The sequence below is a fragment of the Urocampus carinirostris genome, chromosome 3 (genome assembly GCF_059441175.1).
Source record: "Urocampus carinirostris isolate Australia breed hairy pipefish chromosome 3, RoL_Ucar_1.0, whole genome shotgun sequence".
In the NCBI taxonomy this organism is placed as follows: Eukaryota; Metazoa; Chordata; class Actinopteri; order Syngnathiformes; family Syngnathidae; genus Urocampus; species Urocampus carinirostris.
The window spans coordinates 2,986,721-3,010,213 of record NC_142351.1 but is presented as its reverse complement, the minus strand read 5'-3'; the positions used below and the strand labels follow the sequence as shown (position 1 = coordinate 3,010,213).

The window sequence follows — 23,493 nt, the reverse complement described above, 5'->3', positions numbered from 1 at the left end:
TCTGCTACTATATAAAGATATTTCATACCTGTCAACAGGGTTGGGTAGAATTACTTGAACTGGATTACTTTCAATTACTTTTAGACGACTCCAATACCAAATATACTAATAAAAGACAAAAAAACTGTATATGAATAAAATAACACGTGGTAAGCTTTATCTCCTGGCTTTGATCTCTTGGATCTCCGGCAAAACGAACATCAAATGCGACAGAAACAAAGTGAAAATCAATCCAAACAGCTTGCCAACATCATTTTTGCCGTTCCATGTATTCTGTTCCTCCCCAAGCCTGCACAAAATGGAGTCATTTGATTTATATTTAGTTTCTTTTGTCTTTTATGAGCATATTTGGTATTGGATTCATCCAAAAGTCATTGAAAGTAATCCAGTTCAAGTAACCCTACACAACCCTGCTGTTTATTTGTATTACAAAAAATTGTAATTTTATTCATATTTAGTTTCTTTTGTCTTTTATTAGCATATTTGGTATTGGAGTCATCCAAAAGTTACATTACTGTAATATTAGGGTACGCGGATTACGTTACTGACTACCTTTTAGAACAGGTAATTAGTGACTGTATCTGAATACATTTTGAAAGTAACCCTCACAACCCTGATGATAATCTATCCAACTATCTACCTTGGTCATATCCCTCAAGAGGGGTGACTGATGGAGCGACCCTCTTTCATGCACGACACAAGGTTTCACAGTCACTCGGTTTATTGCCTGCATTCAGTAAACAAAACAATACAAAAATCAGGGGCATCTGTTCACGACTGCAATTATCTTCAGCTCGATACAAATTGGCTGACTTACGGCCAACAGACAACATGCAAGCACATTAATAATGAAACTTCCATAATAACAATGAACATAACTTTCCCACGTACCTGCATTCAGTAAACAAAACAATACAAAAGTCAGGGCATCTGTTCACGACCGCAATTATCTAAAATATTAAACATACAAAAAAAACGGGTCATCACTCAACAGGCCGCACCTCGTGGCGTGTTTGCATCAAGACACGTTGCATCGTCGTTTCAAGCTGTATTGCTTTACTTCTTATTTAATGTTTTTTGATATACGTCATCATTTAGCATAACTTATTTATATTTATATACAAAAATAATTTGCACAAGCAGCTCCTATGTCTAGGAAAAAAATGCATTTTTTATCCAACTGACATTGGGCACATTTTACCTTCAGCGCGATGCAAATTAGCTGAAGCTACGGCAAGCGCTGAAGCCCATAAAGTGCCAAACGAAAAAGACAGTCGCAGACGCCCATGACTTAACAATTGAATGAGGTACCGGAATATTAAAAGTAATACAACAAAAACACAGATTTGGAGAGAATTAAATAAAACCATTCCAAACAATCAAATTTCAACTCTGTTCCACCTGCTCAGTTCATAACATTTCATATTTCGGTTTCATGTTTTCTTACCATGTGGTCAAGGTGATTTCCAGTTCCAGTCTCAACTTCATCTTGGTCCAGGAAAATCCAAGTCCATTTTCTGTTTTATCTTGATTTAACAGAGTTAACTTTCGATTCTGGCAAAATTCATCACTCATAACGTGATTTCTGAATCTTTTATGGCCATAATAACAACCCGATGCCATATGGCTTTCAATTATATTTATTTGGTTCATAATCTTACCAATTCAGTCAGCAGGCGGTGCTCTCGGTTTCCGACACGAATTCATTTGAAATAGCCCACGTCTAGCGTTTGTCATGAAGGGTCCAACTTTAAACACAATGTATTTTCAACTTTAATTGATCGATTTTGGAGTTATTTGATATGGATAGTGATTGATTGATCCAGAAGAAACAATAACATCGACCCACAAGTAATGCACAAAGTTTGATTTCAACAAACTACGTTTTATTCACATGACAAAACAATTTATATCAAACAAAAGAATGAAGCACAATGTTGACACAAGCACTCAGTGTGAGCAAGGAGGAAGGTGGAAGAAATGATGCAACAGGTCAACAGTACCGATCAATGAACCCGGATTGAAGATAAGAGACTCAATTCAATGATCAGGGATTGTTTTCATAGCGTGCCAACATGGGATATTTGCCCAAAACCCCAAAAACAGGTTGTCGCTTGACCATTCTTGTGTATTTTTTAGAACAAAAAAGTCCCTCAGGGGAGGAGTATGTGAGAATCAGCACATGGCCAACCAGGAAGATGAAGAAATAAAGGTTCTCATCTCTTTTGGCGGTGGACTTCACGGGGATTGTTCCCATCTGGACGTCAGGGACGGAGAGAACCACAGGCTCTCCAAGCTTTGGGGCTCTGGTGATAACAGGCCACAACCCTGGGGATCTAAGTCGGCCATCTTGTTGTTATGATAATTATACTTGTTGATAACAGGCAAAATTGTATGCGGGCACACGAGGAAATAGATAATCTAACAAGAAACATGACGCATATGCAAATCATGAATCTTTTGAATCCATATGAAGACTTTGGGGTCTCAAATCTTTATGATACAGCTGGAGAGTCTGCTCACTTCCTGTGAATGAATGTGGCTTTTCTGATGTGGCGGCAAAGCCAGTGGTTGAAAAAAGGGGAGGGCAAATGGTTTTGTGGCCGTTATGTTCCTGTAGGCGGCCTGTATGAATGTTTTAAATCTCCCACTTTCAGTAAATGTTTGACCACATCCAAGCAGGCTAAAGTCTTTGCACCGGGTCTTGTGTGTCATTTCTAGTGTCCAATAATAGTCTGAAGAATAGTCGGTGTAATATAGTGTAATAACCTGGGAAGCCCTTCGGGACTCTTGTGATTAAGGGCTATATAAATAAAAATGACTTGACAATATAGATATTTTGTTTTTCACCACAATGTCAACAGGTCAAAGACTTCTCGCCATTGTGGGTTCTAGTGTGTAACTTCATATTTCGATTTTGGGTGATTTTTTTTTACCACAAATTGAGCGAGAAAAAGGCTTCTCCCCAGGGTGGGTTTGAGTGTTTTTTTAATTTCCCACTCTCAATGAATCTTTTACCACAAATTGAGCAAGCGAAAGGCTTCTCACCAGTGTGGGTTCTACTGTGTAATTTCAAGTGTACGTTTTGGTGATTTTTCTATCACAAACTGAAAAGAAGAAAGGCTTTACGCCAGTGTGGGATCTAATGTGTCTCTTTAAGTGTCCAATTGTAGTTCATCTCTGACCGCAAACTAAACAAGAAAAAGACTTCTCGTCAGTGTGTGTTCTTGTGTGACTTTTGAATTTCTCACTCTCAATGAATCTTTCACCACAAATTGAACAAGAAAAAGTCTCCTTGCTAGTGTGGGTTAATGTGTGTCTTTCTAAGCTCCGACTTGTAGTGAATCTTTTTCTTTCTTTTTTTGAACACCATGACCTCCAGAAATTCACTGACACTGTTTTATCCTACATCCGTTACTGCACGGATGAAGTCACAGTATATAAAAAAATCAAAAACTACCCAAACCAAAAACCCTGGATGACCAGCGAGGTGCGCACCCTCCTCAAACACCGCAACACCGCCTTCAGGTCTGGAGACAAGGCTCTTTACGGGGTAGCCAGGGCTGACCTGAAGAGAGGCATCAAGGAAGCAAAAGCAGCCTACACAAGGAGGATCGAGCACCTCTTCGCTGGGAAAGACCCGAGGAGGATGTGGCAGGGCCTCCAACACATCACCAACTTCAGAGGCCACAACCTGGCAACTGTTGAGGCTGAGGCTTCACTAGCTGAGGACCTTAATCAGTTCTTCGCTCGCTTTGAAGCTGGTAGGCCACAAACAGCCACATCACACCCACCAACAACCAGCAGCAACTCCCTCACATTTCAGGAGCACGAAGTTAGGCGTGCGCTGAATACCATAAACCCCAGGAAGGCAACTGGTCCGGATGGAGTACCAGGGAGGGTACTCAGGGACTGTTCCAATCCGCTGGCTGGGGTCTTCACCACCATCTTCAACCGGTCCCTGTCACAGGCGACCGTCCCACCCTGCCTCAAAACTTCCACCATCATTCCCATCCCCAAAAAGTCGGCAGTGGAAAGCCTCAACGACTACAGGCCTATAGCTCTTACGCCTGTGGTCATGAAGTGCTTTGAGAGGTTAGTGTCCCGGCACATCAAAAACTCCCTGCCACTCACACTGGACCCCCACCAGTTTGCCTACAGGGCAAACCGCTCCACTGATGACGCCATAAACACAGCACTTCACACCGTGCTGAAACACCTGGATCACCGAGGGAGCTACGCCAGAATGCTCTTCCTGGACTTCAGCTCAGCCTTCAACACCATTATCCCGGAGATCCTGGTGGAGAAACTTGCACACCTAGGACTCTCTCCCTCCATCTGCCACTGGATAATGGACTTCCTCTCCAACCGCCCACAGTCGGTGAAACTCGGCACCCACGTCTCTCCCACCCTAACACTGAACACTGGCTCCCCCCAAGGTTGTGCACTGAGCCCCCTGCTTTTCACCCTCTACAGCTCCGACTGCTCACCGACCCACCCCACAAACACTATTATTAAGTTTGCTGACGATACCACCTTGATCGGCCTCATCTCTGAAGGGGACGAGGCGGCATACAGGGATGAGGTTGAGTCACTTTCAACGTGGTGCTCGAAAAACCACCTCATATTGAACACAACAAAAACAAAAGAACTGATTCTGGATTTCAGAAGGAACGGCAGCAAACCAGCACCACTCATCATAAAAGGAGACTGCGTAGAGAGAGTCCACTCGTTCAAATTTCTGGGCGTGCACATCTCCGACGACCTCTCCTGGTCTGCAAACACCAGAGCGGTGGTAGGGAAGGCCCAGCAGCGACTGCACTTCCTGAGACTGCTCAGGAAAAACAACCTAAAACAGCAGCTGCAGGTGTCCTTCTACAAAGCCACAGTGGAGAGCATCCTAACATACTGCATCACGGTGTGGTATGCTGGGTGCACAGCAGCAGACAGGAAAAAGCTCCAGAGGATCATCAAAACAGCCCAGAGAATCGTCGGCTGCTCTCTGCCCAGTCTGGAGGACATTGCCTGCTCTCGCTACCTCAGCAGAGCAGAAAACATCATCAAGGACTTTTCTCACCCCGGCCACCATCTCTTCGACCTGCTGCCTTCCGGTAAGCGTTACAGTTCACACAAAGCAAAAACGAACAGACTCAGAGACAGTTTCTTCCCCACAGCCATTACCACCCTAAACAGACACCACACAAAAAACTGAAAACTGTTGCAAAAAAAAAAAAAAAAAAAAAAACAAAACTCACACGTATGTAAAATGGTACTCACGTACATGCTGTCTGCACTATGTTTGTTCACTGCTCAACAGACACCGCACAAAAACTGGAAACTCTTGCCAACACTACCTCATACGAATATAATGTTACTCATGTCTTGTTCTTGCACATGTCGACTGCACTACTTTTAATGCTCAAATTGCACAATGTCTGACCATTTCCTTTTTCTGCACTATGATGTCTATGCTTGCACCAATGTATATACGGACTATTTTTGCACCATGATGACTTTGCACCAAATGCAATATTGCACAACCGTTACAATACAACGTTATCACAACACCCTGTATGTAACATCCCACATGCCGACATCCTTATGTAAATACCATGTAAATAATAACTATAGCCTTATTCCCCTTGTTTTATAACATTATCTTCTCTGTTCCTTTATCTTCTTGCTCATACCCTCACTATGTGTAAAACTGGAGTGTCATGCCCAATTTCGTTGTCACAATATGTTAGCCCATTTGTAACAATGACGATAAAGGTATATTCTATTTTATTCTATTCTATTCTACCGCAAACTGAGCAGGAAAAAGGCTTCTTGCCAGTGTGGGTTAGTTGATGTGATTTCAAGTGTTCATTTCAGGTGAATTCTTGACCTCAAACTGAACAAGAAAAAGGCTTCTCCCCAGTGTGCGTTCTAAGGTGTATTTTTAACTTCCCACTTGTAGTGAATCTTTTATCACAAACTGAGCAGGAAAAAGGCTTTTCGCCAGTGTGGGTTCTGGAGTGTATTTTTAAGCTCCAACTATCGGTGAATCTTTTACCACAAACTGAGCAGGAAAAAGGCTTCTCGCCAGTGTGGGTTAGTTGGTGTAATTTCAATTGTCCATTTTGGGTGAATCTTTTCCCGCAAACTGAGCAAGAAAAAGGCTTTTCGCCTGTGTGGGTTCTGGTGTGACTTTTTAAGCTCCCATTTTGGGTGAATCTTTTCCCGCAAACTGAGCAAGAAAAAGGCTTTTCGCCCGAGTGGGTTCTGGTGTGACTTTTTAAACTCCCATTTTCGGAGAATCTTTTCCCGCAAACTGAGCAAGAAAAAGGCTTTTCGCCAGTGTGGGTTCTGGTGTGATTTTTTAAGCTCCCACTTGTAGTGAATCTTTTATCACAAACTGAGCAGGAAAAAGGCTTCTCGCCAGTGTGGGTTAATTGGTGTAATTTCAAGTGTGCATTTTGGGTGAATTTTTGACCGCAAACTGAACAGGAAAAAGGTTTCTCCCCAGTGTGGGTTAGTTTGTGTGATTTCAATATTCCATTTTGGGTGAAACTTTTATCACAAATTGAGCAAGAAAAAGGCTTCTCGCCAGTGTGGGTTAATGTGTGTGTTTTGAAGTGTGCATTTTGAGTGAATTTTTTACCGCAAAATGAACAAGAAAAAGGCTTCTCCCCAGTGTGGGTTAGTTGGTGTAATTTCAATTTTCCACTTTGGGTGAAACTTTTATCACAAACTGAGCAAGAAAAAGGCTTCTCGCCAGTGTGGGTTCTAGTGTGAATTTTTAAGGACCCACTGTTAGTGAATCTCTGACCGCAAACTGAGCAGGAAAAAGGCTTATCGCCAGTATGGGTTCTGGAGTGTATTTTTAAGCTCCGACTTTCGGTGAATCTTTTACTACAAACTGAGCAAGAAAAAGGCTTCTCGCCAGTGTGGGTTCTGGTGTGTATTTTTAATTTCCCACTATGAATGAATCTTTGACCACAAACTGAGCAGGAAAAAGGCTTCTCACCAGTGTGGGTCCTAATGTGTTTTGTTAAGTTTCCACGATCACTGAATCTTTTATCACAAACTAAGCAGGAAAAAGGCTTCTCGCCAGTGTGGGTTAATTTGTGTCTTTTTAAGCTCCAATTCTGTGAGAATTTTTGACCGCAAACTGAGCAGGAAAAAGGCTTTCTGCCAGTGTGGTTTCTGGTGTGTATTTTTACGCTACCATTTGTAGTGAATCTTTGACCGCAAACTGAGCAAGAAAAAGGCTTTTCCCCAGCGTGGAATTTCATATGCAACTTCATATAATACTTGCTTCGAAACGTTTTCCCACACTGGGAACATGTGTTACCGCCTTCAGCGTTTGCAGAGCGGGACGTGTCGTCCTCATCCTTTTCCACGTGTCTATGGGAGCTGATGCATAGAGGCTCCTGCCGACCGTTGTCCTCAGGTTGACCTTGATCTTCAGGTTGACCTTGATCTTCGGCGGTTGAACGGACCCCGGTCACTCGCAAGACTGGAAAATCGTCCTCCTCTTTAACGCCAACAGGCTCCCCATCCTCTGTCTCTTGCTTAACGTGATAAGGCTTCAGATCTTCCTCTTCCTCCTCAATTTTAACGGCAGGCAACTCTGGTTCCTGCCGCGCAGTAGGAAGATATTTTGGGCTGACGTCTGCAAGACACAAGTCACATTTATTTGTATTGCCCTTAACTCGTTCAGAAGCATTGTCCCCGAGTGCCAAAACGTAAAAAAAAATTCTAAAGGCTTAGGCGCTACTGATCAGCAAGTATTAGGCCTCTGGGAATTAAATCACCACTAGGTGGTAGGCTTTGTTTGGATCGTCTTGTCAATTGTTCCAAAGTTTGACTCTGCACACAGACACACACACACTTTTCCTGGTGGTTCTCACCTTTGGGATGATGAGTTCACGACAGCCCCTTAATTTAGAATTTCCCTCTTTCCGAATGAATCATTTATGGATGTTTTCTGGCACTGTGTTTTTGTTGACCTTAAATAGCAGTTGTGCAGTGAAAAATTGGACTAATTCATCCTATTTTAATCATTTGGACTGCAGGAATAAAATGTGAGTATGATCCCGATATCTTACCCTGCGTATGGTTCTAATCGCACGTTTTTGGAGGATAACTTTTGTGAACTTTTGCAATGATTACCCCAAACTTCTGCGCAATATGTTAAGTATGACAGAACGAGAGAACAATAGCTTAAATACAATGCATGATAGTTTAAAACGAATTTGGCTTCATCAACTGAGATGCTTTTAGATACCTTCGTTTGTATGTGTCTGATGTGTGTTTTCCAACTTCATTTCTTGTCTATTAACCCTAAAAACTCTCTGATTTCCATTGCAGCACCATCCATTTCTACTTCTAAATCTTGATTTGCCTTGCGATTAACAAAGAATATAACTTTTGGTTTTATTTCAATTTATGTATCCATCCATACTTTTAGGTTAATGACTTCATGATCATTCAAGTTATCAAATCAATATAATTATCATTGGCATAGAAAATGTTAGTGTCGTCGGCAGATATTATTTATCTTTATACTTTTGAAACATGAAAAATATCGATAAAATATAAATTAAATAGCTTTGGACCCAGGATAGAACCCTGTGGTACTCCACAACAGATATCCAAGTATTCAGTCGACAACTGTCCCATTTTTAAATATTGCTTCCTCCCCATCAAATCACTTGGAATCCGTTGCAAAGCCACGCCCCTGATGCCATATCTTTCCAGTTTTTTTTAAGAGGATATTATGATTATTTGTATTAAATGCTCTTTAAGTCAACAAATACCCCGATTGCGCATCTTCATTCATGTTTTAGTTTCCTGTTGACAAACCTCACTATGGTAACTTTAGGATGGTTCTAACCTCTTGATAATGGATGGCATGCTTCGATGGATATCCCTTTATGAGTCATAAGAGCAATGAGCTGTTGCTCAGCAGATTCTTGATCGGCATTCTTTGCAATACTTTTATCGGCCACAGCCTCGGCATAGGTCCGAGGTTTGATGTCCAGACCGGTGATGATAAGAACTCGGTGCTTTCTCCTTCCGAACCCATGGAAGACAAAATCGCAGCGCACATTAGCGGCTACGTTAGCTTCACATGAATTGCGCCGTCTCGAAACAAAGTTTGCAGACAGCTTCTTCACTATTTCGGGAGGTGCCCCTAGGGCTGCACGATTTTGGGAAAAAAATTACAGCGGAACCTCGGTTTTCAAACGCCTTCTTGGTTCGAACAAATCGGAGTAAAACCAGAAATTGAAAAATTCTCTCTTCGATGTTCGGTCCAAAAAATCGGAGGGCGTACGCTGGGGTGCCATGCTGAGCGACGTACAGGTGTGGATGGCTCTTTCCCTGACCGACTGTTATCGCGTGCGGACGTGCTTCCTGTTGCTTTCGCTTTTAATATGGGGGTAGGAAGTCTTTTAGCTCCTAATTATGCCTCCCAAGAAAGTCAGTGCAAGCGGCAGAGTTGCTACAGGTGAAAAAAGAAAAGTAGTGCGTAAAACGATTGCATTTAAGAAAGAAATAATAGCAAAACATGAAGGAGGTGTGCGAGTGTCTGATCTTGCCTGGGCCTTCTGCTGACCACCACAAAGGTAAGAAATTCTATCCCTAATTCTTTTCTTTATCCTTTTTTTCAATTTTGACACGTTTATGTTAGCGTCATCTTTCGTACGGAAGATTACAATAGCGCAAATGTACGATGAGCCTGGTTTAGCTTTATGTTTCCGTTAAACATTCAAGGTAACCATTCGGGGTGTTGGAACGGATTAAAACGTTTTATCTTATTTTTAATGGAAAAAGATCACGGTGATCGAACAGGGTTCTGGACCAGATGATGGTCGAGAACCGAGATTCCACTGTAGTTGCCATTTCTCAGACCGGGTTTCTGCGCTAGTTTTTTTTTTCATGCAAAACAAACATTGTGACGTGTAAATATGACTCGGGGTGACGTACTTAGAGATAGAGAGTTACAAAATAGCAACTATAGATGTAAAAATCAAAACAGACCTGCAGTTGGATAGTCTTTCTTGTCATGATACAAAAAGACAACAAAATTGGAGGGTTTTTGCTTTCAGGGAAAATAAACGATGAAGGGACCGGCAAGCTACACGCTGCAGTCGGGTCCCCGCGACTTCTGCGATGTCTTTGTGATGAATGAAATGAGAAAGTCGACGTCGATTTCTTGACTCTTCGGTCGAGGGGAGAGAAAATAGACGGTGATCGCCGATAATAAAAAGATTCGCGAATATGAAAAATATTCACCATTAGGCAAATGTGTCGTCTTCAAAACAGCCCTAGCGCACGTGACTGATTTAGAAATAAGGTACGTATTTTGAAAGAATGAGCGAGACAGAAGACCGGACCTTTTTCCAAAGGAAAGTTTGGTGGACGTCGACGGCCAAAGACGAGATGTCGAATGTTGTGGAAAGTACCGTATTTTCCGCACTATAAGGCGCACCGGGTTATAGGACACACCCCGAAAAAATAGTTTTTGGTCCTATTTTTGACATAGATAAGACGCACCGGATTATAAGGCGCTACAATGAGAACGTGGACAAAACAGTCAGATAGTTCAGTCCAACTTCTTACCCCCTTAACATTCCCAAAGCTTGCAAAGACGCAAATACGTGTCGAGAACACATGCGGATGCAGTGTCCGTACGATGTCCCTCAAATGCATCGTTCCATTATTCGGTTAAAGTCTTGGGATTCAAGAAATGCCAACCATTCTTTCGTATATATTTTCTTTTTCGCTCGCAACTTTATCTTGCATATGACGTAAACACTTGGAATTGAGTTGAATTTAAAAATATACACTCCATTCCATCAGTTATCTGCACCGCTTATCACAGAAACATCGAGTTCGGTCTGAAACAAAATACAGAGACAATATAAAACCTGAAGTAACTCACCGAAGTCATTGTGTTCATAATAATGTGCAGCCAATGTCCTCTTATATCCGTGAGTGTAGTAAATCCAGGAGAGTAAAATATTTTCAAATACAGAATAGAAAAAAAATGCTTTCTCTAGGCCGTCACCCACGTGCTATACGCATTCATCTTTTTCGTCCAATTGCAGGCTTTGTGTCGCCGTTCAAACCAATGGCAGCCTGTAAATGATAAAAAGGATCTGCCTCTTGACCTCCGAATAACTTTACCCAATAGTGATCGACTCAACTGAAGATTGACACGTTTTTTCGTCCAATTGCAGGCTTTGTGTCGCCGTTCAAACCAATGGCAGCCTGTAAATGATAAAAAGGATCCGCCTCTTGACCTCCAAATAACTTTAACCAATAGTGATCGATTCAACTGATGATTGACACATCTTTTTCGGCCAATTGCAGGCTTTGTGTCGCCGTTCAACCCAATGCCAGCCCGTAAATGATAAAAAGGATCCGCCCCTTGACCTTTGAATAACTTTAGCCAATAGTGATCGATTCAAATAATGAGTGACACATTGGTTACCCAATGAAACGCTGGTAAATAAATCCCAGCATACACCAAGTACTACTTGGCGTTCGGGTGAAAATCTAGTCGGCGGCTGCAAGTTAGTTGGAAAACTTAATGTTGATCCATAAATAAGGCGCACTGTGTTATAGGGCGCATGGTCAGCTTTTGAAAAAAATTAAGGCTTTTAGGTGCGCCTTATAGTGCGGAAAATACGGTATATATTAACTAAGGTTAAGGAAAGTTGAACCTGAAATGAACTCGAACGAAACGGTCTTTGAGCTGACAATAGCCTATTGCGTGGCGGAAGTCTTGACCCGGGGCTGGGCAACCATCACGAGTTGTTTAGAGCAATGCAATAAGGAGCCTTCCCTTTTTGCCATATCTCCTCTCTGCGAATTTTTGGGGGCTACGTCCAACACGGTCCCTCCAAAATAAGGACGTTGCGGAAAGTAAAACGACAAACCTGCTCTGTTCAACACAATTTGGAGTATCTTGTAAACAGTTCCTGGACACTCTGGTTCTTGCCACGCAGTAGGAAGATGGTCTTCACCGATGTCTGCAACACACAAGTCAAATGGCATTTATTTGTGACCCCTTTACTCACAGAAACTCACAAAATGTATGCGCAGAAAGCCATTGCAACATCAACCTGATCTGAAAGCTACAAGAGGGCAAGGAAACACTCAAAAAAGACCAGGATGCGGAAAATGAAGAAACCTTGGGAAGGGACCGCACATGAAATATCATGAAGTCATGGAAACAGGGTTCATACATGGTTTTCATGGACAAATTCGGGCACTTTTCAAGCACTTTCAAAGCCATTTTTAAATTTTTCTCCAGTACCTCCAAAAGGAAAAAAATATAGCGGCCATCAGAGGATTTTCTTGTTGTCGTCTTTGATGATTAAAATAAAATCGCTATCTTGCTCCTAGCGCATACTTTGTGCTATTTTGGGATGTCCCTATCCACGACCTACGATCTTTGTGTGTGAAAGGGCTGCTACAACAGTGCCACCTGCTGGTATGCGGTAAAAGTTTGGGCTTCTGATTTTGTGATTGGAAGGCAGGGGTTGTTGGCAGTCTACAGTGCGCCGCTAACGGTAAGCCACGATCTTTCGGTGCTCCGAAAAAAGTTAATTGTAAACATTAAAACCACAGCTGACAAATCTCTCTACATGCACAGTAATGTCGCCTTTTTTTGTTAGTTTTGCCGGACGTTGCATGTTGTGCTAAAATGCTAATTCCCCTTGTAGTGTTGAAAGCCAGCAGAGGTAGGAAACCACGTGTTGTGTGGGACTCATTTCATTTGCAACAACTGTATTAAAAGCCTCATCAGTCCAGCCCGAATGGGGATCTTAAGTGGGACAGCTACACCGCGGTTACAAATTATATATACATATATAAAGTTTGGATGCGACTTCATACCAGTTGCTGCTAAACTTCATTTGATTTCCTGCACTTTTAGTATTTGCTGGAGGTGAAAAACGAGTCGTTTACTGTAAAAGGCTGAAAAAAGTTGTAGTTGAATGAAAAAACACTATTCTATCTTTTGCAAAATTTTGGAAAGCATTGTTATTGTAGCAGAAGCAAAAAAAATTCCAACCTTCCCCGAGCTGCTTGGAAACAGCGTCCTGTCGTCGCGGTCCTACCCCACCGGAGCACATTCTCTCCAAATTTCAACGAAAAATCGCTCCAACTCGGCAGTAAAAGGGACCACAAAGTGATACTTGTGTCGAATTGACGTCGTTTGAAGTCGACTTGAGGACTTTTGGAGATTCTATTGTTCGGCAGCCATGACACCTTTCCTTCGAAACCCCGCCGCAATGGATTGTGGGTACAAGTGGCACAGATCGCATGATGCGTTCACGAAAATGGGTGTTTCGGGAGATCCTACCAGATACGACCGAAAAACGTCTAAAAAATGTGGGAAATCGTTTTTTTTAACCCCCAACTGGGGAAATAGGATAAGAAGGACCCTCTGGGAGGTTCCAGTTGAAAAGTTGGGGTACATAGCCTTTCTCCTGGTCGGAGGTTTGAAAACTCAGTTGTCGTCTTTTCGGGAACGCAGCGACAGAAACACATAGAAGACGAGATAAGTCGGCACAAATTTATCTATCGAAACTTGGAGTTGAGTGGACTTTTTTTTTTTAATAATTTTTTTGTAGTTGTTGTTTTAGCTCATCTGCAAAATAGATGCTAAATGTCAGTCACACGATACCGTTGGTCGTCATTTTATTCAGATTTATTTTCCGAAGCCTTTGTTCTGAGAGCGCCGGTCTCCTGGTGATCCCAAGAGCCAAGAAGAAATCCCACATTTTTCTCCATCCAGGCCCCGGTGCTATGGAATGCCCTTCCCCCTGAGATCCGATCTGAGACCTCAGTGGAAATGTTTCAATCTAAGCTTAAAACTCACTTCTTCTTAGCATATGAATAACCTATCCTTTTCGTGGACAATATTATTGGTGATCGCAACATCCTTTGCTGTCTGGTCACCCTGAAAGGGAGAAACCGCATGTGCGGTCCCTTCTCAAGGGTGCTTCTGTAACAGAGTTGAAATTTGATTGTTTTGAATGTTTTTTTGAATTCTCACAAAATCTGTGTTTTTGTTGTATTACTGTTAATATTCCGGTACCTCATTCAGTTGTGAAGTCATGGGCGTCTGCAACTGTTTTTTTTCGTTTGGTACTTTATGGGCTTCAGCGCTTGCCGTAGTTTATGTTATTTTGCAAGCGTTAAAGGTAAGATGTGCCCAATATTAGTTGGATAAAAAAATGCATATTTTGCTAAACATTTGAGCTGTTTTCGAAATTATTTTTGTATATAAAAATATATAAGTTGTTCTAAATGATGTATATTAAAAAAACTTTAAATAAGAAGTTAAGTAATATAGCTTGAAATGAAAATGCAACATATTTTGATGCAAACACGCCACGAGGTGCGGCCTGTTGAGTGATGACCCGTTTTTTTTGTATGTTTAATATTTTAGATAATTGCAGTCGAGAACAGACACCCCCGACTTGTGTATTGTTTTGTTTACTGGATGCAGGTACGGTGGAAAGTTATGTTCATTGTTATTTTCGAAGTTTCATTTTTAATGTGCTCGCATGTTGTCTGCTTGCTGTATCTGATGTTATTTTGCAAGCGTTAAAGATAATTGCAGTCGAGAACAGACACCCCTGACTTGTGTATTGTTTTGTTTACTGGATGCAGGCAATAAACCCAGAGATTGTAAAACATTGTGTCGTGCATGAACGAGGGTCGCTACACTTCATTTTCCTCATGTTTAGGGTTTTGAGTTTTTCATTGCCCTCATTTTGGTTCCAGATCAGGGGGTGGTTTCATAATAGTCTGAAAAAAATAGTCTGCGTAATAACCTGTGAAGCCCTTTGAGACTCTTTGTGATCAAGGGCCAAACAAATTAAAATGACTTGACTATTAAACTTCGGCCATTTTTTTCTCGGACATTGCGAGAGTTGTAAACGCTTAAAATGATCGTTCCGCGTCCATCCCAATTCTCCATACGTGCGCCAAAATACGGGGCGTAAAATATATCACTGGTGGGGACACTTATTTCAGGGTTTCATTTAATTCAATCGAAACATCTTTGACTTTTTTCGAATTTTATTGGCCGACCAATGCGTCGATTATTATCTGACCCTGTCACAATTGGCTAGAGTTCTTCGGAAGTTAAGGAGGCGTTGTCGTTTTTAGCAATACAGACCGGGATAGGCTAACGCGGGCTGAGGACCGACAAGCCAAGCCGCGATTGGCCGAAAAAGTTGTCTGTATATTTGTAAATGGGAATCAGGGGGCTAAACACACTGCTAGAAACCAGGCAGAGATACTTTTCGACTGTTTCTTTTTAATCCATTATGGTGTGTTTTGGAGTAAACCTTTTTTTAGGATGTTGAATGAATGAAAACTTTTCTTTCGAACATTAAAATAAAAAAGGGACAAAAACAATAAGTCAACAACAAAATAATGTCACATAACATGTTAGTCAGAAGCAGATGCTTAGTTTTCCTACCCCTTCATCTTCCCTATTAAATACATTTTATAGATAGCTCCTCTTGTGTCCAATACAACAAAATCTCGTGGATATACTTATTACATAGGTCGGATATCAATAATAATTACAATAATCACATATTTTATAGACTAATCTTCGCAATACCCATCCTTCAACATCATCATACGCATAATGTCACTGCGGCACCAATGGTAACAACAATAAAAGTAAACAAATGATTTATAATAACAGTTGTGATATAATAATAGCAACAATAACAAGAAGTTAACCACAGTTTTAAAGGCAGTATTTCCAATCTCCCCCATATCTCATTCTCTTCATCCCTGTATTTCGCCAGTAATGTTTTTTTATAATTAAATTGGAACACGTGACTCGTTGGACATTGTCTGATCTCATCTTGTAAATTAAGTTTGACTCCACACACAGACACACACATACTTTTACTGGTGGTTCTCACCTTTGGGATTTGGAATTCACCACAGCCCCTCAATCTATAATTTCCCTCTTTCCGAGTGAATCGTTTTTCTATGTTTTCTGGCACTTTGTTTTTGGCGACCTTAAATAAGTCAAGTCACATTTATATAGCCCTTTATCACAAAAATGTCTCAAAGGACTGCAAATATTAAATCAGAGTTGTGAAGTGAAAAATTTTATTAAATCATGCATTTTTAATCATTTGGACCGCATGAATAAAATATTGGTATGATCCCGATGTCCTACCCTGTGTATGGTTCTAATTGTTACGTACTATGGTGGAACTTCGTGGCTCCAAGAACATGTCCTTGGTGAGCGACGTCAGATTTAGAGTTTCAGGGATGAGTATACTATGAAATCTTGATATTTTGAATGCCAAAGGTTGAAGCATCGGACTAAATTGAACATTATTAGTTTTGATTGTTAAAGGGGGAACAAATTGGGCTACTGATGATTGTTCTGTATATACATAACAGTTCATATTTCAGTTTAATGTTGTCTTACAATGTGGTCATGGTGATTTCCAGTCTCAACCTTATCCCGGTCCAGGAAAATCCAAGTCCCTTTTCTCTGGTGCTCTACGTTTCCGACACGAAATTATTCGAAATAGCCTGTGTCTAGCATTTATTGTGAAAGATGAAACTTTAAACACAGTGTATTTTCAACTTTAATCGATCGATTAAGTAGTATGTTGATATGGAAAGTCATCAGTCCAGAAGAAAAAGAACATCGGCCCACAAATAATGCAGGCAGAATGATTTGATTGAACTACGTTTTATTCACAGGACAAAGAAAATAGAATCAAACAAAAGTATAAAGCACATTGTTGACACAAACACTCAGTGTGAGCGAGGAGGAAGGTGGAAAAATTGCTGCAACAGGTCAACAGTACCGATCAATGAACCCGATTTTAAGATAATAAACCCATTTCAATGATATGGAATTGTTTTCATAGCGTGCCAACATGGGATATTTGCCCAAACCACCAAAGACAGGTTGTTGCAATAACCCTTTTTGTGTAGTTTCGAGAACAAAGCGTCCCTCAGGTGAGGAGTGTGTGAGAAGCAGCACATGGCCAACCAGAAAGATGAAGAAATAAAGGTTCCTATCTCTTTTGGCGACGGACTTCAGGGGGATTGTTCCCATCCGGACGACAGGGACGGAGAGAACCACAGGCTCTCCAAGATTTGGGGCTCTGGTGAGAACAGGCCCCAACCCTGGGGACCTAGGTCGGCCATTTTATTGTTATGATGAGTATAATTATTGATAAAAGGCGAAATTTTATGGGGACAACAGATAAAATAGATCATATATCAAGAAATATGACACAGATGCAAATAATGAATCTTTTGAATCCATATGAAGACTTTGGGGCCTCAAATCTTTATTCTACAGCAGGAGAGTCTGCTCACTTCCTGTGAATAAATGAATGTGGCTTTTATGATGTGGTGCCAAAAAGGAAAAAAGGTGAGGGCAAATGGTTTTGTAGCCGTTATGTTCCTATAGACGACCTGTATGATACTTAACCAATTGAATGTTTTACTACTCTTAGTGAATTTTTGACCACAAACTGAGCAGGCAAAAATCTTCTCGCCAGTGTGGGTTCTTGTGTGTCATTTCTAGTGTCCAATAATAGTCTGAAAAAATGTCTGTGTAATAACCTGGGAAGCCCTTTGAGACTCTTGTGATTAAGGACTATACAAATAAAAATGACTTGACAATATAGATATTTTGTTTTTCACCACAATGTCAACAGGTCAAATCAAAGGCTTCTCTTCGGTGTGGGTTAATGTGTGTCTTTTTATGTTCTGACTTGAAGTGAATCTTTGACCGCAAACTGAGCAAGAAAAAGGCTTCTCGCCAGTGTGGGTTAATGTGTGTCTTTTCAAGTGTCCATTTCGGGTGAATTTTTGACCGCAAACTGAACAAGCAAAAGGCTTCTCGCCAGTGTGGGTTAGTTGGTGTTTTATCAAGTGTCCATTTTGGGCGAATTTTTGACCACAAACTGAGCAGGCAAAAGGCTTCTCGCCAGTGTGGGTTAATGTGTGTCTTTTCAAGTGTCCATTTCGGGTGAATTTTTGACCACAAACTGAGCAAGAAAAAGGCTTCTCGCCAGTGTGGGTTCTAATGTGTTTTTTTAAGCTCCCATTTTCGGTGAATCTTTGACCACAAACTGAGCAGGAAAAAGGCTTCTCGCCAGTGTGGGTTCTAATGTGGTTTTTTAAGCTCCCAATTTCGGCGAATCTTTGACCACAAACTGAGCAGGAAAAAGGCTTCTCGCCAGTGTGGGTTCTAATGTGTTTTTTTAAGCTCCCATTTTCGGTGAATCTTTGACCACAAACTGAGCAGGAAAAAGGCTTCTCTCCAGTGTGGGTTCTGGAATGGCGTTTTAATTGTCCGCTTAAAGTGAATCTTTGACCGCAGACTGAGCAGGAAAAAGGCTTCTCGCCAGCGTGAAATTTCATATGAAACTTCATATAATACTTGCTTCGAAAGGTTTTCCCACACTGCGAACATGTGTTACCACCTTCAGCGTTTGCGGAATGGGACGTGTCGTTGTCATCCGTTTCAAAGTGTTGACGGGAGCTGATGCTTAGAAGCTCCTGCCGACCTTTATCTTCAGGTTGACCTTGATCTTCGGCGGTTGAACGGACCCCGGTCACTCGCAAGACTGGACCATCGTCCTCCTCCTCAACAGGCTCCCCATTTTCTGTCTCTTGCTTAACGTGATAAGGCTTCAGATCCTCCTCAATTTTAACGGCGGGCAACTCTGGTTCCTGCCGCGCAGTAGCAAGATATTCTCGGCTGACGTCTGCAAGACACAAGTCACATTTATTTGTATTGCCTTCAACTCGTTCAGAAGCATTGTCCCCGAGTGCCAAAATGTAAAAAAAAATTCTAAAGGCTTAGGCGCGGCTGAACAGTAAGTATTAGGCCTCTGGGAATTAAATGCTCGTTTTAAGGGGATAAAAAGGGGCCGGAGGAACTTCCGACGGGGCTATGAGGTAAACGGCAGCAAGGAAAGTCGCTCGGGCAAAAATCACCACAGACAAATGTAATACATACTAGGAGAAAGACAGAAAGGCTACAATTTGTGACTCATATCAAAGAAAAACACTTCAACAAAACACGGTCAAGGAGGGGAGACGTGTTGAGGAAACGGGCGCTAAGGAGAAAAAGACCGAGGGAGCAGAAGGAATGTCATCGGTCGACGAGGGACGCCACTCGGCCATCCTCCGCGAAATCCCTAAAAGAAGGCGAGAACATACCGAAGCAGCCGGCGGGAACAAGATTGCCGTGGCAGGACTAGAAAAAAACCATCGAAGAACTTCTGGAGCGCACTTTGTCGCTGGAGCGGAGGCTGGAAGGCATGGAGGAGCTACATGCTAACACGGAGGAGCCAACGACGAGACCAGAAGAATCCATAGCCTTCCTGCTCCGACAAACCGCCAAACAAGCAACAAAGTGGGAGGACTTGGAGTCAACACATGGCATACGTAAGAAATGATTCGCCCCATTACAAAACAGGATATACCAGATACAATAAATTCAACTTCAAAATAATTAATTCACCAGGAAGGGATGGATTCCCGGGGGTGTTCTCCAAAAGCTTTAAGAAAGAATTAACAGCGGTACTGCATAAAGTATTTAACTATGCGCCAACAAAAGGATCCTGGTCGGAAGCCATCGTAACAGTCTTGCACAAAGAAGGAAAAGACCCAATATCGTGTGAAAGCTAGAGACCACTTACTTTACTTTCGAACCATCTCAAAATTCTTACAAGCATACTGGCAATAAGAAGGCAGAAATGTATAGCTTAATGAATTAAAAATGGATCAAACGGGGTTTATTAAAGGGAAGACGGGGCGCAAACAATATCAGCAGGATACTAAACATAATTACGAGCACAAAATCCGAGAGCCAACCCTCGGTGTTACGGAGCTGGGATGCACAAAAAGCTTTCCATAGGGTGAAACGGAGCTTCTTACAAGCAAACACCTATAGCTTTTGGCTTCCCTCGAAAATGTGTAGAACGGGTGAAAATAATCGATAAAAATCCTAAATCTCAGCTTAGAGTAAACGGCTCCGATTTCTTGGATATCAAAAGAGGAGTCCGGCAAGGGGACTGTTTAAGCCCACTCTTGTTTGCAGTAAGCATAGAACCACTCGCGGAATCAATAAGACCAAATGAGCAAATAAGGGGGATATTTGATGAAGGAGGAACAGAACACAAAATATCATCGTTTGCAGATGACCCGTCGGTAATGCTGAGAGAACCTTCGTTATCGATACCACCACTCTTGGAGAGCCTTCAGATAGATGGAAAAGTAGCTGGCTATTCAAAGAATGAGAGCAAATCAGTAGCAATTAAAAGAATATGGTAGTTTGAATCTGGGTTCGTCTGTTGGACTCTTTGTGTTTCGTGACAAAGTTTTCTGGAGTCAATTTTGACGAGCTGTCTGGGGGCCGACGCGGAGGAGTCAACGCGCCGTTCTCCCGGGAACGGGAGACCGTAAATTTTGACGCGGGGCAGCTCTCAGGCAGAGGGAGGTGACCAGCGGTCTGGGGGACCACAAGAGGAGGAGTCGGAGCGCCGTTCTTCCGGGACGGGAGACCAATGGGATTTAGCCAAGGGGCGAAGGAGATGCTTTGCTGAGCAACTCGGGAGAATGAAAAGAGTCGGTTTTTGGAAGGAGAAGCATGCTGAGATATATGATTTGTGTGTTAGAAATAAATCCACCCGTGAGTGAAATGCCGGCTTCTGAGAACTTTCTATGCAGAAAAGAGCAAATTGTTTGGATGAACGGTGATTGGGAAGGTCACAAATTGGAGTCGGACGATTCATTGAAGTTTGTGTTGATTTAACAAGAAATTCCAACACAATGATGATATCAGGGAAATGTCCAAGAGATGTGATTGAAAGATTTGATTTCAAATGGACAAATAAAGGGTTTCAATATTTGGGGGTGACACCACATTCCACACAGCTGTTTGATGCAAACTACGGAATGTTGATAAATGAAAAAAGGGATAGATTTCCCATCTATTTCAACTTCTAAATCTTGATTTGCCTTGCGATTAACAAAGAATATGACTTTGGTTTTATTTAAACTTTTCATTTATTTGTATCCATCCATACTTTTAGGTGAATGACTTCATGATGATTGCACGTTATCAAATCAATATAATTATCATTGGTATAGAGAATGTCAGTGTCGTCGGCAAATATTATTCATCTTTATACTTTTGAAACATGAAAAATATCGATAAGATTTAAATGAAATAACTTTGGACCCAGGATAGAACCCTGTGGTACTCCACAACGGATGTCCAAGTATTCAGAGGACAACTGTCCCATTTTCATATATTGCTTCCTACTTGTCAAATCACTTGGAATCCATTGCACAGACACACCCCTGATGCCATATCTATCTTTAGTTTTTTTTTTTAAATAGAAAAGAATAGCTTAGTGTGTGTCGACATCTAGCTGAAGTCTTGACCCGGGGGCGGGCTACCATCACGAGTTGTTTGAGCAATGCAATAAGGAACCCTCCCTTTTTGCCATATCTCCTCTCTGCGTATTTTTTGGGGCCACGCCCAACGACCTTCCCTCCAAAATAAGGACGTTGCGGAAAGTAAAACGACCAACCTGCTCTGTTCAACACAATTTGGAGTATCTTGTAAACAGTTCCTGGACACTCTGGTTCTTGCCACGCAGGAGGAAGATGGTCTTCACCGATTTCTGCAAAACAGAAGACAAACCGCATTTATTTGTGACGAAACTCACATCAACCTTATCTGAAAGCTACAAGAGGGCAAGGAAAGACTCAAAAAAAGGTCAGGATGCGAAAAATGAAGAAACCTTGGGAAGGGACCGCACATGAAATATACAGGAAGTCATGGAAACAGGGTTCATACATGGTTTTCATGGCCAATTATGAGCACTTTTCAAGCACTTCCAAAGCCTTATTTTTTTCTCTCCAGTACCTCCAAAAGGAAAAAAAATATCCAGCGGCCATCAGAGGAAAGTTTTTTTGTTGTCGTCTTTGATGATTAAAATAAAGTCGCTATCTTGCTCCTAGCACATGCTTTGTGCCATTTTGGGACGTTCCCATCCACAACCTACGATCTTTATGTGTGAAAGGGCTGCTATAACAGCGCCACCTGCTGCTATGGGGTAAAGTTTGGGCTTCTGATTCTGTGATTGGAAGGCGGGGGTTGTTGGCAGTCTACAGTGCGCCGCTAACGGTAAGCCACGATCTTTCGGTGTTCCGAAAAAAGTAAATTGTAAAGATTAAAATCATGGCTGACAAATCTCTCTACATGCACAGTAATGTGATTGAAGTTGTCAGGCTGTTTGGATTTATCCTTGTTTTGTTTCTGTCGCCTTTTGTGTTAGTTTTGCCGGACGTTGCATGTCTTGCTAAAATGCTAATTCCCCTTATAGTGTTGAAAGCGAGCAATGATCGGAAACCACGTTTGTGTGTTACTCATTCATTGCAGCAACTGTATTAAAAGCCTCATCATCCAGTCCAGCCCGAATAGGGATCTTAGGTTGGACGGCTACACCGCGGTTACAAATTATATATACATATATATAGTTTTGATGTGACTTCATACCAGATGCTGCTAAACTTCATTTTATTTCCTGCACTTTTAGTATTTGCTGGAGGTGAAAAACGTCGTTTACTGTAAAAGGCTGAAAAAAAGTTGTAGTTGAATGAAAAAACACTATTCTATCTTTTGCAAAATTTTGGAAATCATTGTTATTGTAGCAGAAGCAAAAAAAATGTCCAACCTTCCCCGAGCTCTTTGGAAAAAGAGTCCTGTCGTCGCGGTCCTTCCTCACTGGAGCGCATTTTATCCGTCTTTCAACGATAAAACTCCAACTCGGCAGTAAAAAGGGCCACAAAGTGATACTTGAGTCGAGTTGACGTCGTTTGAAGTCGACTAGAGGAATTTCTCCACATTTTCATTTTCGGCAGCCATGACACCTTCTCCTTCCAAACCCCGCCGCAATGGATTGTGGGTACACGTAGCACGGATCACATGCTGCATTCACGAAAATGGGTATTTCGGGAAATCCTACCAGATACGACCGAAAAGCGTCTTAAGAATTTAGGAAGTCGGGGCTTTTTAACCTTCAACCGGGGAAATATAATCAGAAAGACACTCAGCTGGTTGAAAAGTTGGGGTACATAGCCTTTCTCCTGGTTGGAGGTTGGAAAACTCAGTTGTCGTCTTTTCGGGAACGCAGCAACAGAAAACACATAGAAGACGAGATCAGTCGGCGACAAAATAACTCGATTCGTCCGGTGAACGACTATGTTAAAGAAATATATGTCAAAAAAGGAAATTGTAAAAAAAGGTAGAAGAAAAAGCAGTAACGTGTGTATTCATCACTTTTGTTCTGTTGAAATTCCTGCTGAAATATTTTTGTCTAGTTTGTGTTTAAGTGTCCTGTAATGACGAGTCCAACAGTGCCACCTGCTGGTGTAACAGAGTTGAAATTTGATTTC

At 41.7% G+C, this 23,493-nt stretch overlaps 3 protein-coding genes across 3 annotated transcripts in view; 1 reads left to right on the top strand and 2 right to left on the bottom strand.

The window, feature by feature from the left end:
* Positions 1-23,493, top strand: part of LOC148368316 (uncharacterized) — a 310,091-nt gene that overhangs the window by 248,292 nt on the left and 38,306 nt on the right. The window lies entirely within an intron of this gene.
* LOC148368310 (uncharacterized) overlaps positions 5,637-23,493 on the bottom strand; it is a 165,581-nt gene continuing 147,724 nt past the window's right edge. Inside the window, exon 3 of the mRNA XM_088330322.1 lies at positions 5,637-7,657. Coding sequence (XP_088186448.1) covers positions 5,889-7,657 — 1,769 coding nt within the window. The 3' untranslated portion in view covers positions 5,637-5,888. The remainder of the gene's footprint in view (positions 7,658-23,493) is intronic.
* On the bottom strand, positions 16,732-22,976 carry LOC148368320 (uncharacterized). Its single transcript, XM_088330376.1, has 3 exons — positions 22,773-22,976; positions 21,624-21,716; positions 16,732-18,785 (listed from the first exon to the last, which is right to left on the bottom strand). Exons 1-3 carry the CDS (start codon positions 22,831-22,833, stop codon positions 17,731-17,733), a joined length of 1,209 nt encoding a protein of 402 aa, XP_088186502.1. The 5' UTR covers positions 22,834-22,976; the 3' UTR covers positions 16,732-17,730.